At 47.6% G+C, this 19618-nt stretch overlaps 2 protein-coding genes across 2 annotated transcripts in view; both read left to right on the top strand.

The window, feature by feature from the left end:
• The first annotated feature begins 5870 nt into the window (after positions 1–5870).
• LOC116979286 (interferon-inducible GTPase 5-like) lies at positions 5871–7065 on the top strand. Its single transcript, XM_033030898.1, has one exon. It carries the CDS (start codon positions 6141–6143, stop codon positions 6714–6716), a length of 576 nt encoding a protein of 191 aa, XP_032886789.1. The 5' UTR covers positions 5871–6140; the 3' UTR covers positions 6717–7065.
• Positions 7066–13080: 6015 nt separating this feature from the next.
• LOC116979351 (dedicator of cytokinesis protein 11-like) overlaps positions 13081–19618 on the top strand; it is a 34099-nt gene continuing 27561 nt past the window's right edge. Inside the window, exons 1-2 of the mRNA XM_033030954.1 lie at positions 13081–13143; positions 15298–15345. Of these exons, the coding sequence (XP_032886845.1) occupies positions 13103–13143; positions 15298–15345 (89 nt within the window). The 5' untranslated portion in view covers positions 13081–13102. The remainder of the gene's footprint in view (positions 13144–15297; positions 15346–19618) is intronic.

Here is a 19618-nt window from a genome sequence, read left to right as displayed (position 1 = left end):
CTCAGATTACTATCTAAATGGCGACAAGTTGGGAAAATGGGAAGTACAACGGGATCTGGGGGTTCATAAGTCTATGAAAGTAAGCATGCAGGTACAACAGGCAGTGAAGAAAGCGAATGGCATGTTGGCCTTTATAACAAGAGGAATCGAATAGAGGAGTAAAGAGGTCCTTCTGCAGTTGTACTGAGCCCTAGTGAGACCACACCTGGAGTATTGTGTGCAGTTTTGGTCCCCTAATTTGAGGAAGGACATTCTTGCTTATTGAGGGAGTGCACCTTAGGTTTACAGGGTTTATTCCCGGGATGGCGGACTGTCATATGCTGAGAGAATGGAGCAGCTGGGCTTGTACAGTCTAGAGTTTAGAAGGATGAGAGGGCATCTCATTGAAACATATAAGATTGTTAAGGGCTTGGACACATTAGAGGCAGGAAACATATTCCCGATGTTGGGGTAGTCCGGAACCAGGGGACACAGTTTAAGAATAAGAAGTAAGCCATTTAGAACGGAGACGATGAAACACTTTTTCTCACAGAGAGTGGTGAATCTGTGAAATTCTCTGCCTTAGAGGCAGGTTCTCTGGATGCTTTCAAGAGAGAGCTAGATAGGGCTCTTAAAAATAGCGGAGTCATGGGGATATGGGGAGAAGGCAGGAACGGGGTACTGATTGGGGATGATCAGCCATGATCACATTGAATGATGGTGCTGGCTCGAAGGGCCAAATGGCCTCCTCCTGCACCCATTGTCTATTGTCTATTGTCTGTGTGTGAAAAAAGCTTTTCCTCATCTCCGTTGTGAATGGCTTACCCCTTATTCTTAAACTGTGGCCTCTACACCTCCATCCCCCACCAGGATGGCCTCGGAGCCCTCCGGTTCTTCCTCGACCAGAGGAGCAACCTATACCCAGCCACTGACACTCTCCTCCGCTTAGCGGAGTTGGTCCTCACCCTCAACAACTTTACATTTGACTCCTCCCATTTCCTCCAAACACAAGGCGTAGCTATGGGCACACGCATGGGCCCCAGCTACGCCTGCCTCTTTGTCGGGTACGTTGAACAATCCTTGTTCGAGGCGTACCAGGGCCCCATCCCCGACCTCTACCTCCGTTACATTGACGACTGCTTTGGTGCCACCTCCTGCACCCACACACAACTGACTGACTTCATCCACTTCACCACCAACTTCCATCCGGCACTCCAATACACCTGGACGATTTCCGACACTTCCCTACCATTCCTTGACCTCACCATCTCCATCGCAAGGGACAGACTCCTGACCGACATACATTACAAACCCACTGACTCACATGGCTATCTGGACTACACGTCTTCCCACCCTGCCCCCTGTAAAGACTCCATCCCCTACTCCCAATTCCTCCGCCTACGCCGCATCTGTTCCCAGGATGAGACATTTCATACCAGGGCATCGGAAATTTCCTCGTTCTTCAGGGAACGGGGATTCCCCTCCGCCACCATAGATGAGGCTCACACCAGGGTCTCATCCATACCCCGTAACACTGCTCTCTCTCCCCATCCCCGCACACGCAACAAGGGCAGTGTCCCTCGGGTCCTCACCTTTCACCCCACCAGCCGGCAAATACAACACATAATCCTCCGCCATTTCCGCCAACTCCAACGTGACCCCACCACTCGCCACATCTTCCCATCTCCCCCCATGTCTGCCTTCCGCAAAGACCGCTCCCTCCGCAACTCCCTCGTCAATTCTTCCCTTCCCTCCCGCACCACCCCCTCCCCGGGCACTTTCCGTTGCAACCGCAAGAAATGCAACACCTGTCCCTTCACCTCCCCCCTCGACTCCATTCAAGGTCCCAAGCAGTCGTTCCAGGTGCGACAAAGGTTCACCTGTATCTCCTCCAACCTCATCTACTGCATCCGCTGCTCTAGATGTCAGCTGATTTACATCGCTGAGACCAAGCGTAGGTTGGGCGATCGTTTCGCCGAACACCTCCGCTCAGTCCGCAATAACCTACCTGACCTCCCGGTGGCTCAGCACTTCAACTCCCCCTCCCATTCCCAATCCGACCGCTCTGTCCTGTGTCTCCTCCATTGCCAGAGTGAGCAACAGCGGAAATTGGAGGAACAGCACCTCATATTCCGTCTGGGGACCTTGCGTCCTTATGGCATTAACATTGAATTCTCCCAATTTTGCTCGCCCTTGCTGTCTCCTCCCCTTCCATTACCCTCTAGCTGTCTCCTCCCACCCTCCCATCCGCCCGCCCTCGGGCTCCTCCTCCTCCTCCCCTTTTCCTTCTTTCTTTCCCCACCCCCCATCAGTCTGAAGAAGGGTTTCGGCCCGAAACGTCGCCTATTTCCTTCGCCCCATAGATCCTGCTGCACCCGCTGAGTTTCCCCAGCAATTTTGTGTACCTTAATAATCTTATATAGATTGATAATCTTATAAGATTATAAGATTATCAATAAAACACCCTCTCATCCTTCTAAATTCCAGAGTATACAAGCCCAGCCGCTCCATTCTACCAACATATTGAAATGGCTTCAGTATTTCACGATACCCTGATAGATGGGAATATGAGAGCCCTAGAAACGGTAGACAATCAGAACTTTTTTCCCTGGATGGAAAAATCATATAATATATTGCATATCTTTGGAGACCGAAGTGCCTGTTCCTGTACTGTACCCGTCATGTCTGTTTGATGTTCAATTACATCAGGGAACTTCTCAGTTTAAAGGAGACAGTAACACTAATGCTAATGTAACACCACTTTTTAAAAAGGGAGGGAGAGTGAAAACGAGGAATTACAGACCAGTTAGTCTAGCATCGGTAGTGGGGAAACTGCTAGAGTCAGTTATTAAAGATGGGATAGCAGCACATTTGGAAAGTGGTGAAACCATTGGACAAAGCCAGCATGGATTTACCAAAGGTAAATCATGTCTGACGATCTCTTATAGATTTTTTTCGAGGATGTAACTAGTATAGTGGTTAAGGGAGAACCAGTGGATGTGTTATATTTGGACTTTCAGAAGGCTTTCGACAAGGTCCTACATAAGAGATTAGTATACAAACTTAAAGCACACAGTATTGGGGGTTCAGTATTGATGTGGATAGAGAACTGGCTGGCAGACAGGAAGCAAAGAGTAGGAGTAAACGGGTCATTTTTCACAATGGCAGGCAGTGACTAGTGGGGTACCGCAAGGCTCAGTGCTGGGACCCCAGCTATTTACGATATATATTAATGATTTGGACGATGGAATTGAATGCAACATCTCCAAGTTTGCGGATGACACGAAGCTGGGGGGCAGTGTTAGCTGTGAGGAGGATGCTAGGAGGCTGCAAGATGACTTGGATAGGCTGGGTGAGTGGGCAAATGCATGGCAGATGCAGTATAATGTGGATCAATGTGAGGATATCTACTTTGGTGGCAAAAACAGGAAAGTAGACTATTACCTGAATGGTGGCCGATTAGGAAAAGGGGAGATGTAACGAGGCCTGGGTGTCATGGTACACCAGTCATTGAAAGTAGGCATGCAGGTGCAGCAGGCAGTGAAAAAAAGCGAATGGTATGTTAGCATTCATAGCAAAATGATTTGAGTATAGGAGCAGGGTGGTTCTACTGCATTTGTACAGGGTCTTGGTGAGACCACACTTGAAGTATTGCGTACAGTTTTTGGTCTCCTAATCTGAGGAAATACATTCTTGCCATAGAGGGAGTACAGAGAAGGTTCACCAGACTGATTCCTGGGATGTCAGGACTTTCATATGAAGAAAGACTGGATAGAGTCGGCTGGTACACGCTAGAATTTAGAAGATTGAGGGGGGGGGGGGGGGGGGGGGGGGAGTCTTCTTGAAACTTACAAAATTCTTAAGGGGTTGGTCAGGCTAGATGCAGGAAGATTGTTCCCGATATTAGGGAAGTCCAGAACAAGGGGTCACAGTTTAAGGATAAAGGGAAAATCTTTTAGGACCGAGATGAGAAAAACATTTTTCACACAGAGAATGGTGAATCTGTGGAATTCTCTGCCACAGAAGGTAGTTGAGGCCAGTTAATTGGCTATATTTAAGAGGGAGTTAGATGTGGCCCTTGTGGCTTAAGGGATTAGGGGGTATGGGGAGAAGGCAGGTACAGGATACTGAGTTGGATGATCAGCCACGATCATATTGAATGGCGGTGCAGGCTCGAAGGGCCGAATGGCCTACTCCTGCACCTGTTTTCTATGTTTTTATGTAACACGTCATTACAGACCGTGCAGAAAATGACTTCAGGTTTTAGACTCCGCCTAACTGTGGGAGTTATCATCTTTCTGGCTCACAGCTATTTGCTTTTTCTTCGAGATACGTCAGGATCAAAGATTACTGGGTTCAGGAACTTCAATGTGGGAACCAATACCTCTTACACAGGGGCAGCCGACTGGTGTGTGGGGAGTTTGTAAGGTGGCGCACCCCTATCAACACTCAGACGGGGCCATGCGTGACCCCGTATATGGTCACAGGGCTTACAATGTGGTCCCTAACGCCCCCCTCTCCGCTTTGAGTAGGCTGGGCTAGTGATTCGCTGGTTTCAGAGAGAGATAGTTGCATTTCTTCAGGAATGCTTTGAAACTTTTCCAATCCTGACATTTTGTTTCTGACAACACTGTCTTTCTGTCTCATCCTCAGAACAGAAATCCAGCCTCCCGTTTACCCGCCGTGTGAACACACGTCAGCCCATTCACTCCCTGAGTGAAAACCTCCTGAAAGGAACAATGAGATTGGCCAACTCTACATTAAATACCAACGCTAGCCTGCATGACCCTGTATACCTACCCTGAATGATTCATATTCTTTATCCACAAAGCACAACAAAGTTCATGTTACACAAAGTGAACACAACTGAAAGTATGCATGGATGGGGAAAAGTGATCAGTAATCTTTCTTAGTGACTGTGAACTGCAGATGTTGGTTGAAACCGAAGATAGACACAGAAAGCGGGAGTAACTCAGCGGGACAGGCAGCATCTCTGGAGAGAAGGAATGGGTGACGTTTCGGGTCGAGACTTTTCTTCAGACTACTCAGAGAAAAAGACGACGGTGTAGAGAGATAAAGAACAATGAATGAAAGATATGCAAAAAGTAACGCTGATAAAGGAAGGGCATTGTTAGCTGTTTGTTGAGTGAAAACGAGAAGCTGGTGCAACTTGGCGGAGGAGGGATAGAGAGAGGGAAATGCCGGGGTTACCTGGAATTAGCAAAATCAATATTCAAGCGAAATACGAGTTGCAGTTCCTCCAATTTGTGTTTAGCCTCACTTTGACAATGGAGGAGACCTAGGACAGAAAGGTCAGTGTGGGAATGGGAAGGAGTGTTAATGAGTGACCGGTTCATTGAATCTTCAGCCCAGTGTATCCCGCTATTTCTGTGAAGTGGGACATTCAGGTCCAGTGATCTCAGCTTTGATCACAAACACGTGACTGTGATTTTGCTTTTGTGTCTCATGAAATACACATTTGGAGATGTATTAAAAATCAAATATGTTCATTTCTTTCCGCAGAGATACGATGGCTTCATCTTCACAATCTGTATACTTCAGTCAGCAAGAAATCAATGAACTGCAGACTACTTATGCCCAGGGTGGGCTGAGCCAGTATGTGGCACAGGTCATGAAGAAATTGAACGATATGAAAAATGCAGAGCATAACATCGCTGTGCCAGGAGAAGCAGGTGCAGGGAAATCCACCTTCATCAACGCCATGAGGGGGCTGCGGGGCTGCGATGAGGGTGCGGCTACAACCGGGATCACTGAAACTACAATGGAGCGAACTCCATACAAACATCCCACCTTCCCTAATGTTTGCTTCTGGGACATGCCGGGATTTGGAACAACAAAGTTTCAAATGAAGGATTACGTGAGCAGAATGGAATTTACTAGATACGAATTTTTCATAATAATCTCACAGAATCGATTCACCGAAAACGATGCAAAGGTCGCCAAGGAGATTAAAAACTCGAGGAAGAAGTTCTGCTTCGTACGAAGTCAAATTGACAATGACTTCCGTTCTTTAGAATTGCAGGGTATAGCTTTTAACATAAAAGATAAACTTGATAAGATGAAACAAGACATAAATCGCGATTTGATGGAAGCGGGGACTGCAGAACACATTGTTTTCCTGATATCAAGCATTAAAGTAAATGAGAGATTTTTCTCGGTTAAAGGGAAAGCTTATTAATAGTCTCAATGGAATAAAAAAAGATGCTTTATTGATGACACTTCGAATCACAACGGTGAAGATTGTGGAGCAGAAAGGAGCCCAGTTGAAGAACCGTGTCTGGATGTTGGCAACAGTCTCAGGAGCTGTGGGATTGGTGCCTGTTCCCGGATTGTCTTTCGCCGTTGACCTCGGGATACTAGTCACTGCAATAATAGATTTCCGCAAAAGTCTCGACCTGGATGATGCCTCCCTTCAGAGACTGGCCAATGTCTCAAAGAAACCTGTGGAATATCTGAAAGCAGAAGTGAGAACCCCACTGATGGGTGAAATAAACGAGGAGTTTGTGAAACAAATGTTGGTGCGATCCAGTTTTGCTGCGGTTTCTGCGGTGGAAATGACCCTTAACTTTATACCAATCATTGGCTCCATTTTCGGGGCAGCGTCGTCATTTGGAATGACCTACAAGCTGCTGACCGACGCACTGGATGAACTTGTGGGGAATGTCCACAGAGTGGCGAAAGTTGCATTTGCCACTGATCCTAGTTATCGGCAATGAAGAATCCGCTACTGAGTTGCTGCAAGTCATCGCGGATGCGCGAATGGAAAATAAATATCATCTTTCACATCTTCATTAAGTTCCAAATTATTTCACAGCTGATGAATTATTTTAAAAGCTGTTGTCACTGCTGTGATCTTCCCAACCAATTCACTGCAAACACCTTAAGCGCACCAACCCGCCGGAGAATTTGTCTTATTCTAAAACGGACCCCACCTGAAATGTCTCCGATGCATGTTCTGTAAAGATGCTGCTTGACCCGCTGAGTTACTCCAGCGTTTTAAACAATTGACAAAATAGACAATAGACAATAGGTGCAGGAGTAGGCCATTCGGCCCTTCGAGCCAGCACCGCCATTCAATGTGATCATGGCTGATCATCCACAACCAGTAACCCGTTCCTGCCTTCTCCCCATATCCCCTGACTCCGCTATTTTTAAGAGCCTTATCTAGCTCTCTCTTGAAAGCATCCAGCCAAACGGCCTTCATCGCCCTCTGAGGCAGAGAATTCCGCAGACTCACCACTCTCTGTGAGAATAGGTGTTTCCTCGTCCCCGTTCTAAATGGCTTACCCCTTATCCTTAAACTGCGGCCCCTGGTTCTGGACTTCCCCAACATCGGGAACATGTTTCCTGCCTCCAGCGTGTCCAAACCCTTAACAATCTTATATGTTTCAATAAGATACCCTCTCATCCTTCTAAACTCCAGAGTGTACAAGCCCAGCTGCTCCATTCTCTCAGCATATGACAGTCCCGCCATCCCGGGAATTAACCTTGTAAACATACGCTGCACACACTCTATAGCACGAATGTCCTTCTTCAAATTAGGGGACCAAAACTGCACACAATGCTCCAGGTGTGGTCTCACCATGGTTCTGTACAACTGCAGAAGGACCTCTTTGCTCCTATATTCGATTCCTCTTGTTATAAAGGCCAACATGCCATTCGCTTTCTTCACTGCCTGCTGTACCTGCATGCTTACTTTCATAGACTGATGTACAAGGACCCCCCAGATCCCGTTGTACTTCCCCTTTTTCCAACTTGACGGCATTTAGATAGTAATCTGCCTTCCTGTTTTTGATACCAAAGTGGATAACCTCACATTTATCCACATTAAATTTTATCTGCCCACTCCCCCCAACCTGTTTAAGTCACCCTGCATTCTCATAGCATCCTCCTCACAGTTCATACTACCACCCAGCTTTGTGTCATCTGCAAATTTGCTAATGTTACTTTGAATCCCTTTATCTAAATCATTGATGTATATTGTAAATAGCTGCGGTCCCAGCACCGAGCCTTGCGGTACTTCACTAGTCACTGCCTGCCATTCTGAAAGGGACCCGTTAATCCCTGCTCTTTGTTTCCTGTCTGCCAACCATTTCTCTATCCACGTCAGCACTCTACCCCCAATACTATGTACCCTACTTTTGCCCACTAATCTCCCAAGTGGGACCTTATCAATTGCTTTCTGAAAGTCCAGGTACACTCCATCCACTGGTTCTCCCTTGTCCATTTTCCCAGTTACATCTTCAAAAAAAATCCAGAAGATTAGTCAAGCATGATTTCCCCTTAGTAAATCCATGCTGAGTCGGACCGATCCTGTTACAGCTATCCAAATGTGCGGCTATCTCGTCTTTCATAATTGACTCCAGCAACTTCCCCACCATCGATGTCAGGCTAACTGGTCTATAATCCCCTGTTTTCTCTCTCCCGCCTTTCTTAAAAATAGGAATAACATTAGCTACCGTCCAATCCACAGGAACGGATCCAGAGTCTATATAACATTGGAAAAATATCACCAATGCATCCACGATTTCCAGAGCCACTTCCTTAAGTACCCTGGGATGCAGACCATCAGGCCCTGGGGATTTATCAGCCTTCAGTCCCATCAGTCTATCCAAACCATATCCTGCCTAATGTGGATTTCCTTCAGTTCCTCCGTCACCCCAGATCCTCTGGCCAGGAAGATTGTTTGTGTCCTCCTTAGTGAAGACAGATCCAAAGTACCTGTTCAACTCATCTTCCATTTCCTTGTTCCCCATAATAAATTCACCTTTTTCGATCTTCAAGGGTCCAACTTTGTTCTTAACTATTTTTTTCCTCTTCACATATCTAAAGAAGCTTTTACTATCCTGCTTTATATTCTTGGCTAGCTTACCTTCATTCCTCATCTTTTCTTCCCGTATTGTCTTTTTGGTTATCTTCTGTTGTTCTTTAAACATTACCCAATCCTCTTGCTGCCCGCTCATCTTTGCTACGTTGTACATCTTCGTACTGTCCCTAATGTCCCTTGTCAGCCATGGTCGTCCCTTTCTCCCCTTGGAATCTTTCTTCCTCCTAGGAATGAACTGATCCTGCACCTTCTGTATTATTCCTAGAAACACCTGCCTTTTTGTTCCACTGTCATCCCGGATAGTGTATCTTTCCAGTCAACTTTGGCCAGCTCCTCCCTCATGGCCCCATAGTCCCCTTTATTCAACTGCAACACTGACACCTCCGATCTACTCTTCTCCCTCTCCAATTGTAGATTAAACCTGACCATGTTATGGTCACTGCCTCCTAATGGCTCATTAACCTCGATATCCTTTATCAAATCCGGTTCATTACATAACGCGAAATCCAGAATTGCCTTCTCCCTGGTCGGCTCCAATACAAACTGTTCAAAGAATCCATCACGAAGGCACTATACAAAGTCCCTTTCTTGGGGTCCAGTACCAACCTGATTTTCCCAGTCTACCTGCATGTTGAAATCTCCCATAACAACCGCAGCATTACTTTTGCTACATGCCAATTTTAACTTCTGATTCAACTTGCGCCCCATGTCCAGGCTACTGTTTGGGGGCCTGTAGATTAGTCCCATTAGAGTCTTTTTACCCTTACAATTCCTTAGTTCTATCCATACTGACTCCACATCCACTGTCTCAGTTTCATCCCTTGCAAGGGATTGCATTTCATTCCTCACCGCCAGGGCAACCCCACCCCCTCTGCCCACCTGTTTCTCTTTTCGATAAGAGGTATACCCTTGAATATACAGTTCCCAGCCCTGGCCCTCTTGCAGCCATGTCTCAGTAATTCCCACAACATCATACTTGCCAGTTTCTAACTGAGCCTCAAGCTCGTCCACTTTATTCCTTATACTTTGCGCATTCATATACAGCACTTTGACCTCCGTATTCACTTCCCCCCTCGCACCGCTCGCTATTGGCCCTGACCTTACTCTGTTAGCCATTCTCAAGCTTTCCTTCCCATTAATTCGAGAATGTTTTGTAGTTTTTCCTGCAGCCACTTCCCCTTCAACTCCATCTTTATACTCTCAATTTGCCAACCCCCCCCCCCCCCCCCCCCCCACCACTATTTAGTTTAAATCCACACGTGTGGCCCTAGCAAACCTGCCTGCCAGAATGTCGGTCCCCCTCCAGTTAAGGTGTAACCCATCCCTTTTGTACAGGTCACCTCTACGCCAGAAGAGATCCCAGTGGTCTATAAATCTAAATCCTTGCTCCCTGCTCCCAGGGGCTGCCTTTCGCCGTTTGGACCAATTGCTTCCAATCGGTCCCCGCGCCTAAGGGGGCCCCGCGCTCGAGTAATCAAATCAATTGGAGCTAAGATCTTATAGCGCGCAAGATGGACCACTCCTGCGAAATACAATGGGCTGACGCGTAGTCCGCACCGGAGCGTAACCTCCGTCATTTCAGTAACCCCGACCCGACTTCAGTTATGCCTCTCGCAGCGTTGCGGCGGAACAGTTTAGGTGTTTCTAAATGTTTTAAATGATTTTTATCATTTACATTATCAAACAGCGCATACGTTATACAGGGAGCAACTGCAGATGTTGGTTTAAACCGAAGACAGGCACAAAAGGCTGGAGTAAATCAGCGGATCAGCCAGCGTCTCTGGAGAGGACTAGGTGATATTTGGGGTCGACTTTTTCAATAGCTGCCATGAGGGGAGAAGCGCCGGCACCAAGAGCGAGCGAACGCGCGGATAGACGGACGAAAGCAACGTTCATAGAGCGGCATTGGTAGACATTTCTGGTCGAGACTCTACTTCAGACTGACAGTCAAGGGAAAGGGAAACGGGAGATATCGGCATATCGGCATGTTTGAGTTCCTCTTTCTCCTGACTCAGTCTGAAGATGGGTCTCGACTCGAAATGTTTCCCAGACTATTTCCTAACTTCTTGTGTTGACCCTCAGTTCCCTGGCCTTCACCGATCCAGTACTGGAATAGTCGGCCAGCACACTCAGCAATGTGGAGTTTGTGTTTAGTTTATTGTCACGTGTACCGAGGTGCAGTTGTTGCGTGCTATCCAGTCAGCGCAAAGACTACTCAAGTGTATCTGCTGACCGGGTTAGCGTGCAACAAAAGTTTTTTGGTACCGTTTAGGTTCGTTAATGTCACATGTACAGTGAAAAGTTTAAGAAAGAACTTGCAGATGCTGGAAAAATCGAAGGTAGACAAAAAAGCTGGAGAAACTCAGCGGGTGAGGCAGCATCGATGGAGCGAAGGAATAGGTGACGATTCGGGTCGAGACCCTTCCGTCTGAAGAAGTTTCTCCAGCATTTTTGTCTACCTTCCTTTTATCATAGATAATAGACAATAGGTGCAGGAGGAGGCCATTCGGCCATTCGGCCCTTCGAGCCAGCACCGCCATTCATTGTGATTATGACTGGTCGTCCCCAATCAATAAGCCGTGCCTGCCTCCTCCCCATATCCCTTGACTCCACTAGCCCCTAGAGCTCTATCTAACTCTGTCTTAAATCCATCCAGTGACTTGGCCTCCACTGCCCTCTGTGGCAGGGAATTCCAAGGAAGAAATTCCGAGCATGCCCAACCTCTCCCCTCTGGCTCAGGCCTGCAACTCCTGGCAACATCCTCGTGAATCTTCCTTGTATTCATTCCGCTGAACGACATCCTTCCTTCCGGTAGCAGGGTGACCAACGCTGAACACAATGCTTACTCCCAATGATGCCGCGCCAACATCTTGTGCAACTGTGATTTATGTCAAATGTGCTGGCAACAGAATAATGAACCCCTTGCTCGCTGCATCTTAACATCCTCCCATTAACACCACAGCCCTCACATAAATGTGATAGAGTCAATAATACAATGAGATAATAATCTGTAACATTAGGCAAAACAACACCATATTAGTTCAAAACAAAGTCCGTAGGGCATCCAAGGCCACAGTCCATGGAAGAGTAGATGTGTGAGGGGGTGGTGTGGGTGGGCAGTGTGGGTGGTTGGTTGAGTGGGCAGTGTGGGGGATGGTGTGGGCTGTGTGGGTGGTGTGAGTGTGGGTGTGTGGGGGTGGGTGGGTGTGTGTGGGGGTGGTGTGGGTTGTGTGGGTGTGGGTGGGTGGTGTGGGCTGTGTGGGTGGTGTGTGTGTGGGGGAGTGGGTGGGTGTGTGAGGGGGTGGTGTGAGGGGGTGGTGGGGCTGCGTGGGTGGTGTGTGTGGGTGTGGGGGGGTGTGTAGGCTGTGTGTGGGGGTGGGTGTGTGTGGGGTGGGAGTGTGGGTGGGTGGTGTGGGGGTGTGTGGGGGTGGTGTGGGTTGTGTGGGGGTGTGTGGGGGTGGGTGGTGTGGGTGGGATTGTGGGGGGTTGTTTGGGTGGGTGATGTCGGTAGGTGGTGTGGGTGCGTGTGGGGGGGGGGGTGTGGGGGGGGGGGGGTGGGGGTGGGGGGGGGTGGAGGGGTTCAGCAAATATGCGACAAATTTCAATGAGGTGGCCCCTCATCCATCTAAACTCCAGCGAGTACAGGCCCAGTGCCGACAAACACTCACCCAACAATACCTCTTGCATAAAGGAATGACACTTACACATGTTTAATCAATAATGTTTTATTATTAATGTTATTATTAATGTTTCATGTTTTATGTCTCATTCCTAACTGTGACTGTACGTCATGTTGTCACTTGTGGGCGGAGCACCAAGGCAAATTCCTTGTATGTGAATACTTAGCCAATAAATGTATTCATTCAGTACTAATTGTTTCAAATCTGTAGTCAATTTTGACAGGCCATTTAATACCTACGCCTGCATTTATTGGTGTTGACACGAGGAACTGGTGCTGGAATCTTGAGCAAAAGAGGAAGTGCTCTCTGCAGGTCAGGCAGCTCCTGTAGGAGTATGGATAGGTGGCGATCTGAGTCGGGACCCTTCGTCAGACAGATCGATCAGTCTATGTATGGAATTGGTTGTGGGTGTGGAATGAGCAGTCCTATGAATAAGGACTCCGACCTGAAATGTCGCCTGTCCATTTCCTCTCCAGATGCTGCCTGACTCGCTGAGTTCCTCCAGCACTTTGAGCTTTTCTCAGTTATTGATGCAAGGCTGTTCTAATATGATGTTATTTTATTTCCAGACGCATTATTGACGTATTGGAACAAGATGGCCCCTCAAGAACTAATGGAATATCTCTCGCTTTTGGAGTAAGTACAATTCTGGGGGGGTTTGAGGAAGCAAGAGTGTGTAAATATTTAGTCTAGTTTAGAGATACAGCATGGAAACAGGCCCTTCAGCCCACCGAGCCAACACCAAGCAGCAATCACTCGTACACTAGTTACATCCTACACACTAGGGTCAATTTACAGATGTCAATTAACCTGTAAACCTGCATGTCTTTGGAGAGACAATAGACAATAGGTGCAGGAGTAGGCATTTCGGCCCTTCGAGCCAGCACCGCCATTCAATGTGATCATGGCTGATCATCCCCAATCAGTACCCCGTTCCTGCCTTCTCCCCATATCCCATGACTCCGCTATCTTTAAGAGCCCTATCTAGCTCTCTCTTAAAAGTATCCAGAGAACCGGCCTTCATTGCCCTCTGAGGCCGAGAATTCCACAGACTCACCACTCTCTGTGAGAAAAAGTGTTTCCTCATCTCCGTTCTAGATGGCTTACTCCTTATTCTTAAACTGTGGCCCCTGGTTCTGGACTCCCCCAACATCGGGAACATGTTTCCTGCCTCTAGCGTGTCCAATCCCTTAATAATCTTATATGTTTCAATGAGATCTCCTCTCATCCTTCTAAACTCCAGAGTGTACAAGCCCAGCCGCTCCATTCTTTCAGCATATGACAGTCCCGCCATCCCAGGGATTAACCTGGTGAACCTACGCTGCACTCCCTCAATAGCAAGAATGTCCTTCCTCAAATTAGGGAACCAAAACTGCACACAATACTCCAGGTGTGGTCTCACTAGGGCCCTGTACAACTGCAGAAGGATCTCTTTGCTCCTAAGAGTGGGGAATTAACCAGAGCACCCTGAGAAAACCCGCACGGTCACGGGGAGAACGTGCAAACTCCATACAGACGGCACCCTTGGTCAGGATCGAACCGGGGTGTCGGGCATTGTGGCAGCAACTCTACCGCCATGCCACCCCCTCACTTTAATCTCAGTTGCATGTGTAGAAACATAGAAAGTAGGTTCAGGAGTAGGCCATTCGGCCCTTCGAGCCTGCACCGCCATTCATTGTGATCATGGCTGATCATCCAACTCAGTATCCCGTACCTGCCTTCTATCCATACCCCCTGATCCCTTTAGCCACAAGGGCCACATCTAACTCCCTCTTAAATATAGCCAATGAGCTGGCCTCAACTACCTTCTGTGGCAGAGAATTCCACAGATTCACCACTGTGAAAAAAAACATGTTTTTCTCATCTTGGTCCTAAAAGATTTCCCCCTTATCCTTAAACTGTGACCCCTAGTTCTGGACTTCCCCAACATCGGAACAATCTTCCTGCATCTAGCCTGTCCAACCCCTTAAGAATTTTGTTCTCCCTGTGGCCCCGGCACCTGGTCTCAATCCTTGATCTCACCTGTGCTGCCTGCACCTTGAATGGGTGCTGTGGAATTGCCTGGATCACCCTGGGGTGCTCTGCTCTCCTCCCACCTGTCAGGGTGGGCTCACGGGAGTGGGTGACTGGGAAAGAGAGGGAGAGGTTGGAATTTGAGAGTCTAAAACTAGAGGACATAGGGGGAGAGAGAGCATGAGGGGAGGTCATTTGAGAATGAGGTGAGAAAAAGTATTTTTCACCCAGAAAGTTGTGAATTTATGGAATTCCCTGCCACAGAGGGCAGTGGAGGCCAAGTCACTGGATGGATTTAAGAGAGAGTTAGATAGAGCTCTAGGGGCTAGTGGAGTCAAGGGATACGGGGAGAAGGCAGGCACGGGTTATTGATAGGGGACGATCAGCCATGATCACAATGAATGGCGGTGCTGGCTCGAAGGGCAGAATGGCCTCCTCCTGCACCTATTTTCTATGGTTCTATGAGGGGCAATGTTTATAAGAAGCGCTAAGGACAAGTTTGTCACAGAGTGTGGTGGGTGCCAGGGGTACTTGTGGCAGGAACTATCACAACATTCTAAAGATATTTGGACAGGTACATGGATAGGAAAGGTTTAGACGGATATGGGCCAAATGCTGATTGGGATTAGTTTGGCTGGCATGGATGGGTTGGGCCGAAGGGCCTGTTTCCGGGCTCTGTCACACTGTGACTTTACTTTTGCGATGTCATTTTGAGAACAAAAACGTGTGAAAGATAATGTGAACATAAACCAAACGCTGACTGTTCTGCTCCTGCAGGATCTGCCTTCATCAGTTCCGATACGTGGGCCGCAGATCCATCGCAAGGTACCGGGTCACGGGGTCACTGCGTGGGGGAGGGGGGGAGGGGGGGGAGGGGTGGGGAGGGTGGGGGGGGTGAGGGAGAGGGGGGGTGGGGGGGAGAGGGGGGTTGGGGGGAGGGGGGGCAGGGGGGGAGGGGGGGGGGGAGAGGGGGGTGGGGGAGAGAGGGGGAGGGGGAGGGTGGTGACTCCTAGGCTTGGTCTTTTCAGAAGGGTGGTCCCACTGCATCAGGCTCTTGAACACTACAAACACCAACTAAACTAGGAACTATGAAGTGTAGATGCAAGGAACTGCAGATTCTGGTTTACAAAAACAGAGATAAAGTGCTGGATTAACTCAGTGGGTCAGGCATCATCTCCGGAGAATGTGGATGGGTCGGGTCGGGACTAGACTACTTCATTGCACTGTTTTTTGGGGGGTTTGGAATAATATTGGGTTTTTCAAGTTATTGATTGTTTTTGTTCTATATTATCTGTGAGTATTGTGTTTACCGGCCCGTTGTGCTGCCGTGAGTAAGAATGACTTTGTTCTAATTTTTGGTTCATGTGACAATTAAACGATCTTGACGTCTCAGATGCTGCCTGACCCGCTGAGTTCCTCCAGCAGTCTTTTAGTTTTGACTAGAGTGGATTAAATCTGAGATGTATCACATCCATAGATCAGAGCAGAGTAGACCCTTCAACATCTGCAGTGAGATGCTGCAGATGTTCTACCAATGGGTGGTGGCCAGTGCCATCATCTTCACTGCCGTGTGCCGGGGCAGCAGGGCAAAGGCCACGGACCCCAATAGAATTAACAAACTCATCAGGAAGGCAGGCTCCATCCTGGGGGCGGAGTTGGATTCATGGGAGTGTGAGATTCAAAAATCACAAATGCTCTTGAGACAAATTCAGACAAAGAAGTGTTTTTATTAATTTCGTATTCTACAGAATAGGTGCCTCTCCGCTGATGTCCCCTAGAGGCACACCGAGGATCGGGATGTCTTCTATCTTTATACATTTCTTTTCATTATTATCACATTCTCATCTCTCCCCATTGAGCTTCTTCCAATCATAACATAAAGCCCAGATTCCCACGAGAACGTCGTGGAACGCCCACCCAACATCAAAGACACCTCCCCTATCATGCATCGCATGTGCATTTAAATTAGGCATCTTGTCATAGTGGGTGTGTGTACATATTCATGGAATCTCATCAAGCATGCGTAGTTGAGCGTGATTTCGTGTCCCTCTCCCCTTTGTTCTAATTTATCTTCTATCTCCTGCTGAAGTCTTTCTATTGCTACTTTTTATCTAGAATTTCTCTCTGTTCTTTATATCGTTACTTTCTATTCTACTAGCAGTCTGGCTTCTGCTGACACCTTATTTCTTTCTATGTTATTTTTCTATCCCTAGTCTAAATCAACCATGTCTGTTAACTCTTTCCTCACAATCCATCCTTTTCTTTTTTGCTACGCACCCTTGATTTACACTATCTCCTTTTCTAATGCTAGCAGAAGTTCTTCACTTCCCTATCCTCCTCTCGTTGGTCATACTGTGTTCTGAAGGCCATTATGGTGGCAGCACTGTTCTTCATCAGGGCTGTTTCTATCAATCGCTTAGCCAATCCCCGTACGCAGTGAATGATACAACATCCGAACAAACACAATAACCCCACCATGACTATCACTGATGTTAGGGCTGATGTAAAGATGTGCTTCCATTTCCCAAACCAGGAGTCTAGAAACCCCGGTCCAGGAGGTGTCTACTCCAGAGTTCTCAGCCAATTCGATAGACAGAGAGGTGAGACCTGCTAGGGCTCTTGATACTGACCCATCCGGAGCAGTGTTGTTGGGGATGAATGTGCAACATTGTTCGCCAAACATTACACACACCCCTCCCTTCTCAGCCAGTAGCATGTCCAAGGCCATGCGATTTTGCCAGGCCATTTGGCTGGTAGCTGTCAGTTGTTCCGCTAATCCTTCAACTGCATCTCGAGTGTAATTTATAAAGCGTTGTTGATTGTAGTATAAGTAGTTGATCCAGTCCACATTTTTATTAACTGTGGACCACCAGAAGAGTATGGACTCAAAGCCCGCAGCTATCTGATTTCTGGCTTTAAATGCATCTGGTACCCCTCCTGGCACCCCTATATCGCATCTATATAGATGTGTTTGTCGAATGATCCTTTCACCTTTCTCTTTTGTCGTCGGCTTCCTTTATCGCGTTCTACAGCATGTTCTACTGCTATGGTGAAGGGCATCATCAGTTGTATGAGTGTACAGGTTCCCGTCCATGACTCTGGCAACCGGGGCCACAGGGTATTCTCCCCGCACCACCACCAGACATCGGCTCTACTGACTATCTGCTTTTTCAGCCAGGAGCTATTGAACAGTGGCCCCTGTTCCTCAGCCGTTATATTATACGTCTTATTGCAGTTGAGCACCTCCCCCATGTCCTGTCCCTCTGGGTTATTTCTTGTATAGCACTCAAACCCCTCCTCCCCAAAAGGAATGGTAAATGGAGGAGGTCGAGGGTCTTCCCTTCGGCCCTTCGTATTGTTTTTGCTGGCCGGAAATAGGTAATGATAACTCTGGCATATCACATTCTTTGGTAAGAGCGGATTCGTGAATAGCTGTAGTATACATGTCATAGCCCTAGCTGTTCTATCCCAATTCAGGGGAAATGGTACAGGGACCAGCTGAGGCCTAGCTCCAGTGCAGGCGTAACAATTGGTTCGTTGCATACTTCTGGTTGTGTACATCATCCAGGCAAGCCAGGTGTTGGCTCCTTTTCCCCCTGTTGGTATTCCTTTCTTATATAACTGCCTTAATCCTGTTTCTCCTGCTACTATCATTATCTTCAGATCCTTAGACTCATTTTCCCTGGTGACATTGATGACTACTGGTGTTGCTGGTGTTGCCCCGGGATCCCTATTCTGACTGTCATCTATCTTGAACACCTCTCCCCTATCCTCGTATCTTCCCATCTTCCCATCTCACTTTACTTCTATCTCAAACTTCAGACATGCGTCCTTCCCTGTTGTATCTGCACATATCCAATATCTACCACTTTCATGTATTTGGACACTCTGTATGCTCACATATACGCGTCCTGGCAATTTCTCGTTCGGGTTTTGATATACTCTCCACCTATCAGTTTGATAGGTGGTCCGATGCCACCCATATTTTGATGAAATAAACACCGCGTGCCAATCTTTACAGGGATGGGTGCATACATACATTCTATAGCCGCACCACCATTTTCCTTTACATACATTAAATGGGATGGTGGTAGACCTTCTATTCTGTGGTATTGTGATTTTTATGCATGTTACATTACTTACAAGTTCGGTAACCACCCAACACATGACCCACCAACACGAAATCTTCATTTTTCCTGCGGGTTCTTGGTAAATATTAAAGTCAATGGTTCTTCTCCTTTGCGCACAGTCCACGGGCTGATATCGTCTGGTGGGGCCTCCACAGGACCCTTAACTCGACTTGCGTGTGTCCACCCTTTCTCTTTTGTTCGTACTGCTGTCTCCGTGATTAGTAACACCAGGTAGGGTCCAGTCCACTTAGGTTGCAGCTTTTCTTCTTTCCACGTTTTTATTAATACCCAGTCTCCAGCCTTGACTGAGTGAATCGGAAAGTCCAGTGGTGGGCTCTGGGCCAGCAATCCTTTAATGTTTAGTTCTGCAAGAGATTGGGACACTGCCAGTAAATAGTTCCTCAGGAACACATCGTTCCCTTGTATTGTTGGCACTCCTTCTATCTTCCCTAAGTATGGGAGCCCGAATAACATTTCATATGGTGATATCCCTATGTCTTTTCGAGGTGCCGTTCGGATTCTCAACAGGGCTATCGGGAGGCACTTAGGACAGGGGAGTCCCGTTTCCTCTATCAACTTGGTGATTTGGGTCTTTAAGGTGCCATTTATTCTTTCCACCTTTCCTGAGCTCTGGGGATGCCATGGTGTATGCAATTTCCATTCTATTCCCAGTGCTTCACATATCATTTCATGTGTTTTGGAGGCAAAATGGGTCCCTCTATCTGAGTCTATTGTTTCCACAATCCCATACTGGGTATAATTTGTTCTAATAATATCTTGGCTACCGCCTGTGAGGTGGCAGTTGCCGTGGGGAATGCCTCTACCCATCTGGTGAAATGGTCCACTACCACTAACAGGTACTTCCATGTTTGTACCCGGGGCAGCTCGGTAAAATCTATCTGTATTCTTTGGAAGGGCCTAACTGCTAATGGTTGTCCTCCTCCTGGGACTGCTCTCATTATTTTCTT

This window comes from Amblyraja radiata, chromosome 12 (genome assembly GCF_010909765.2).
Source record: "Amblyraja radiata isolate CabotCenter1 chromosome 12, sAmbRad1.1.pri, whole genome shotgun sequence".
In the NCBI taxonomy this organism is placed as follows: domain Eukaryota; kingdom Metazoa; phylum Chordata; class Chondrichthyes; order Rajiformes; family Rajidae; genus Amblyraja; species Amblyraja radiata.
This window is presented reverse-complemented; position numbering and strand designations above follow the sequence as displayed.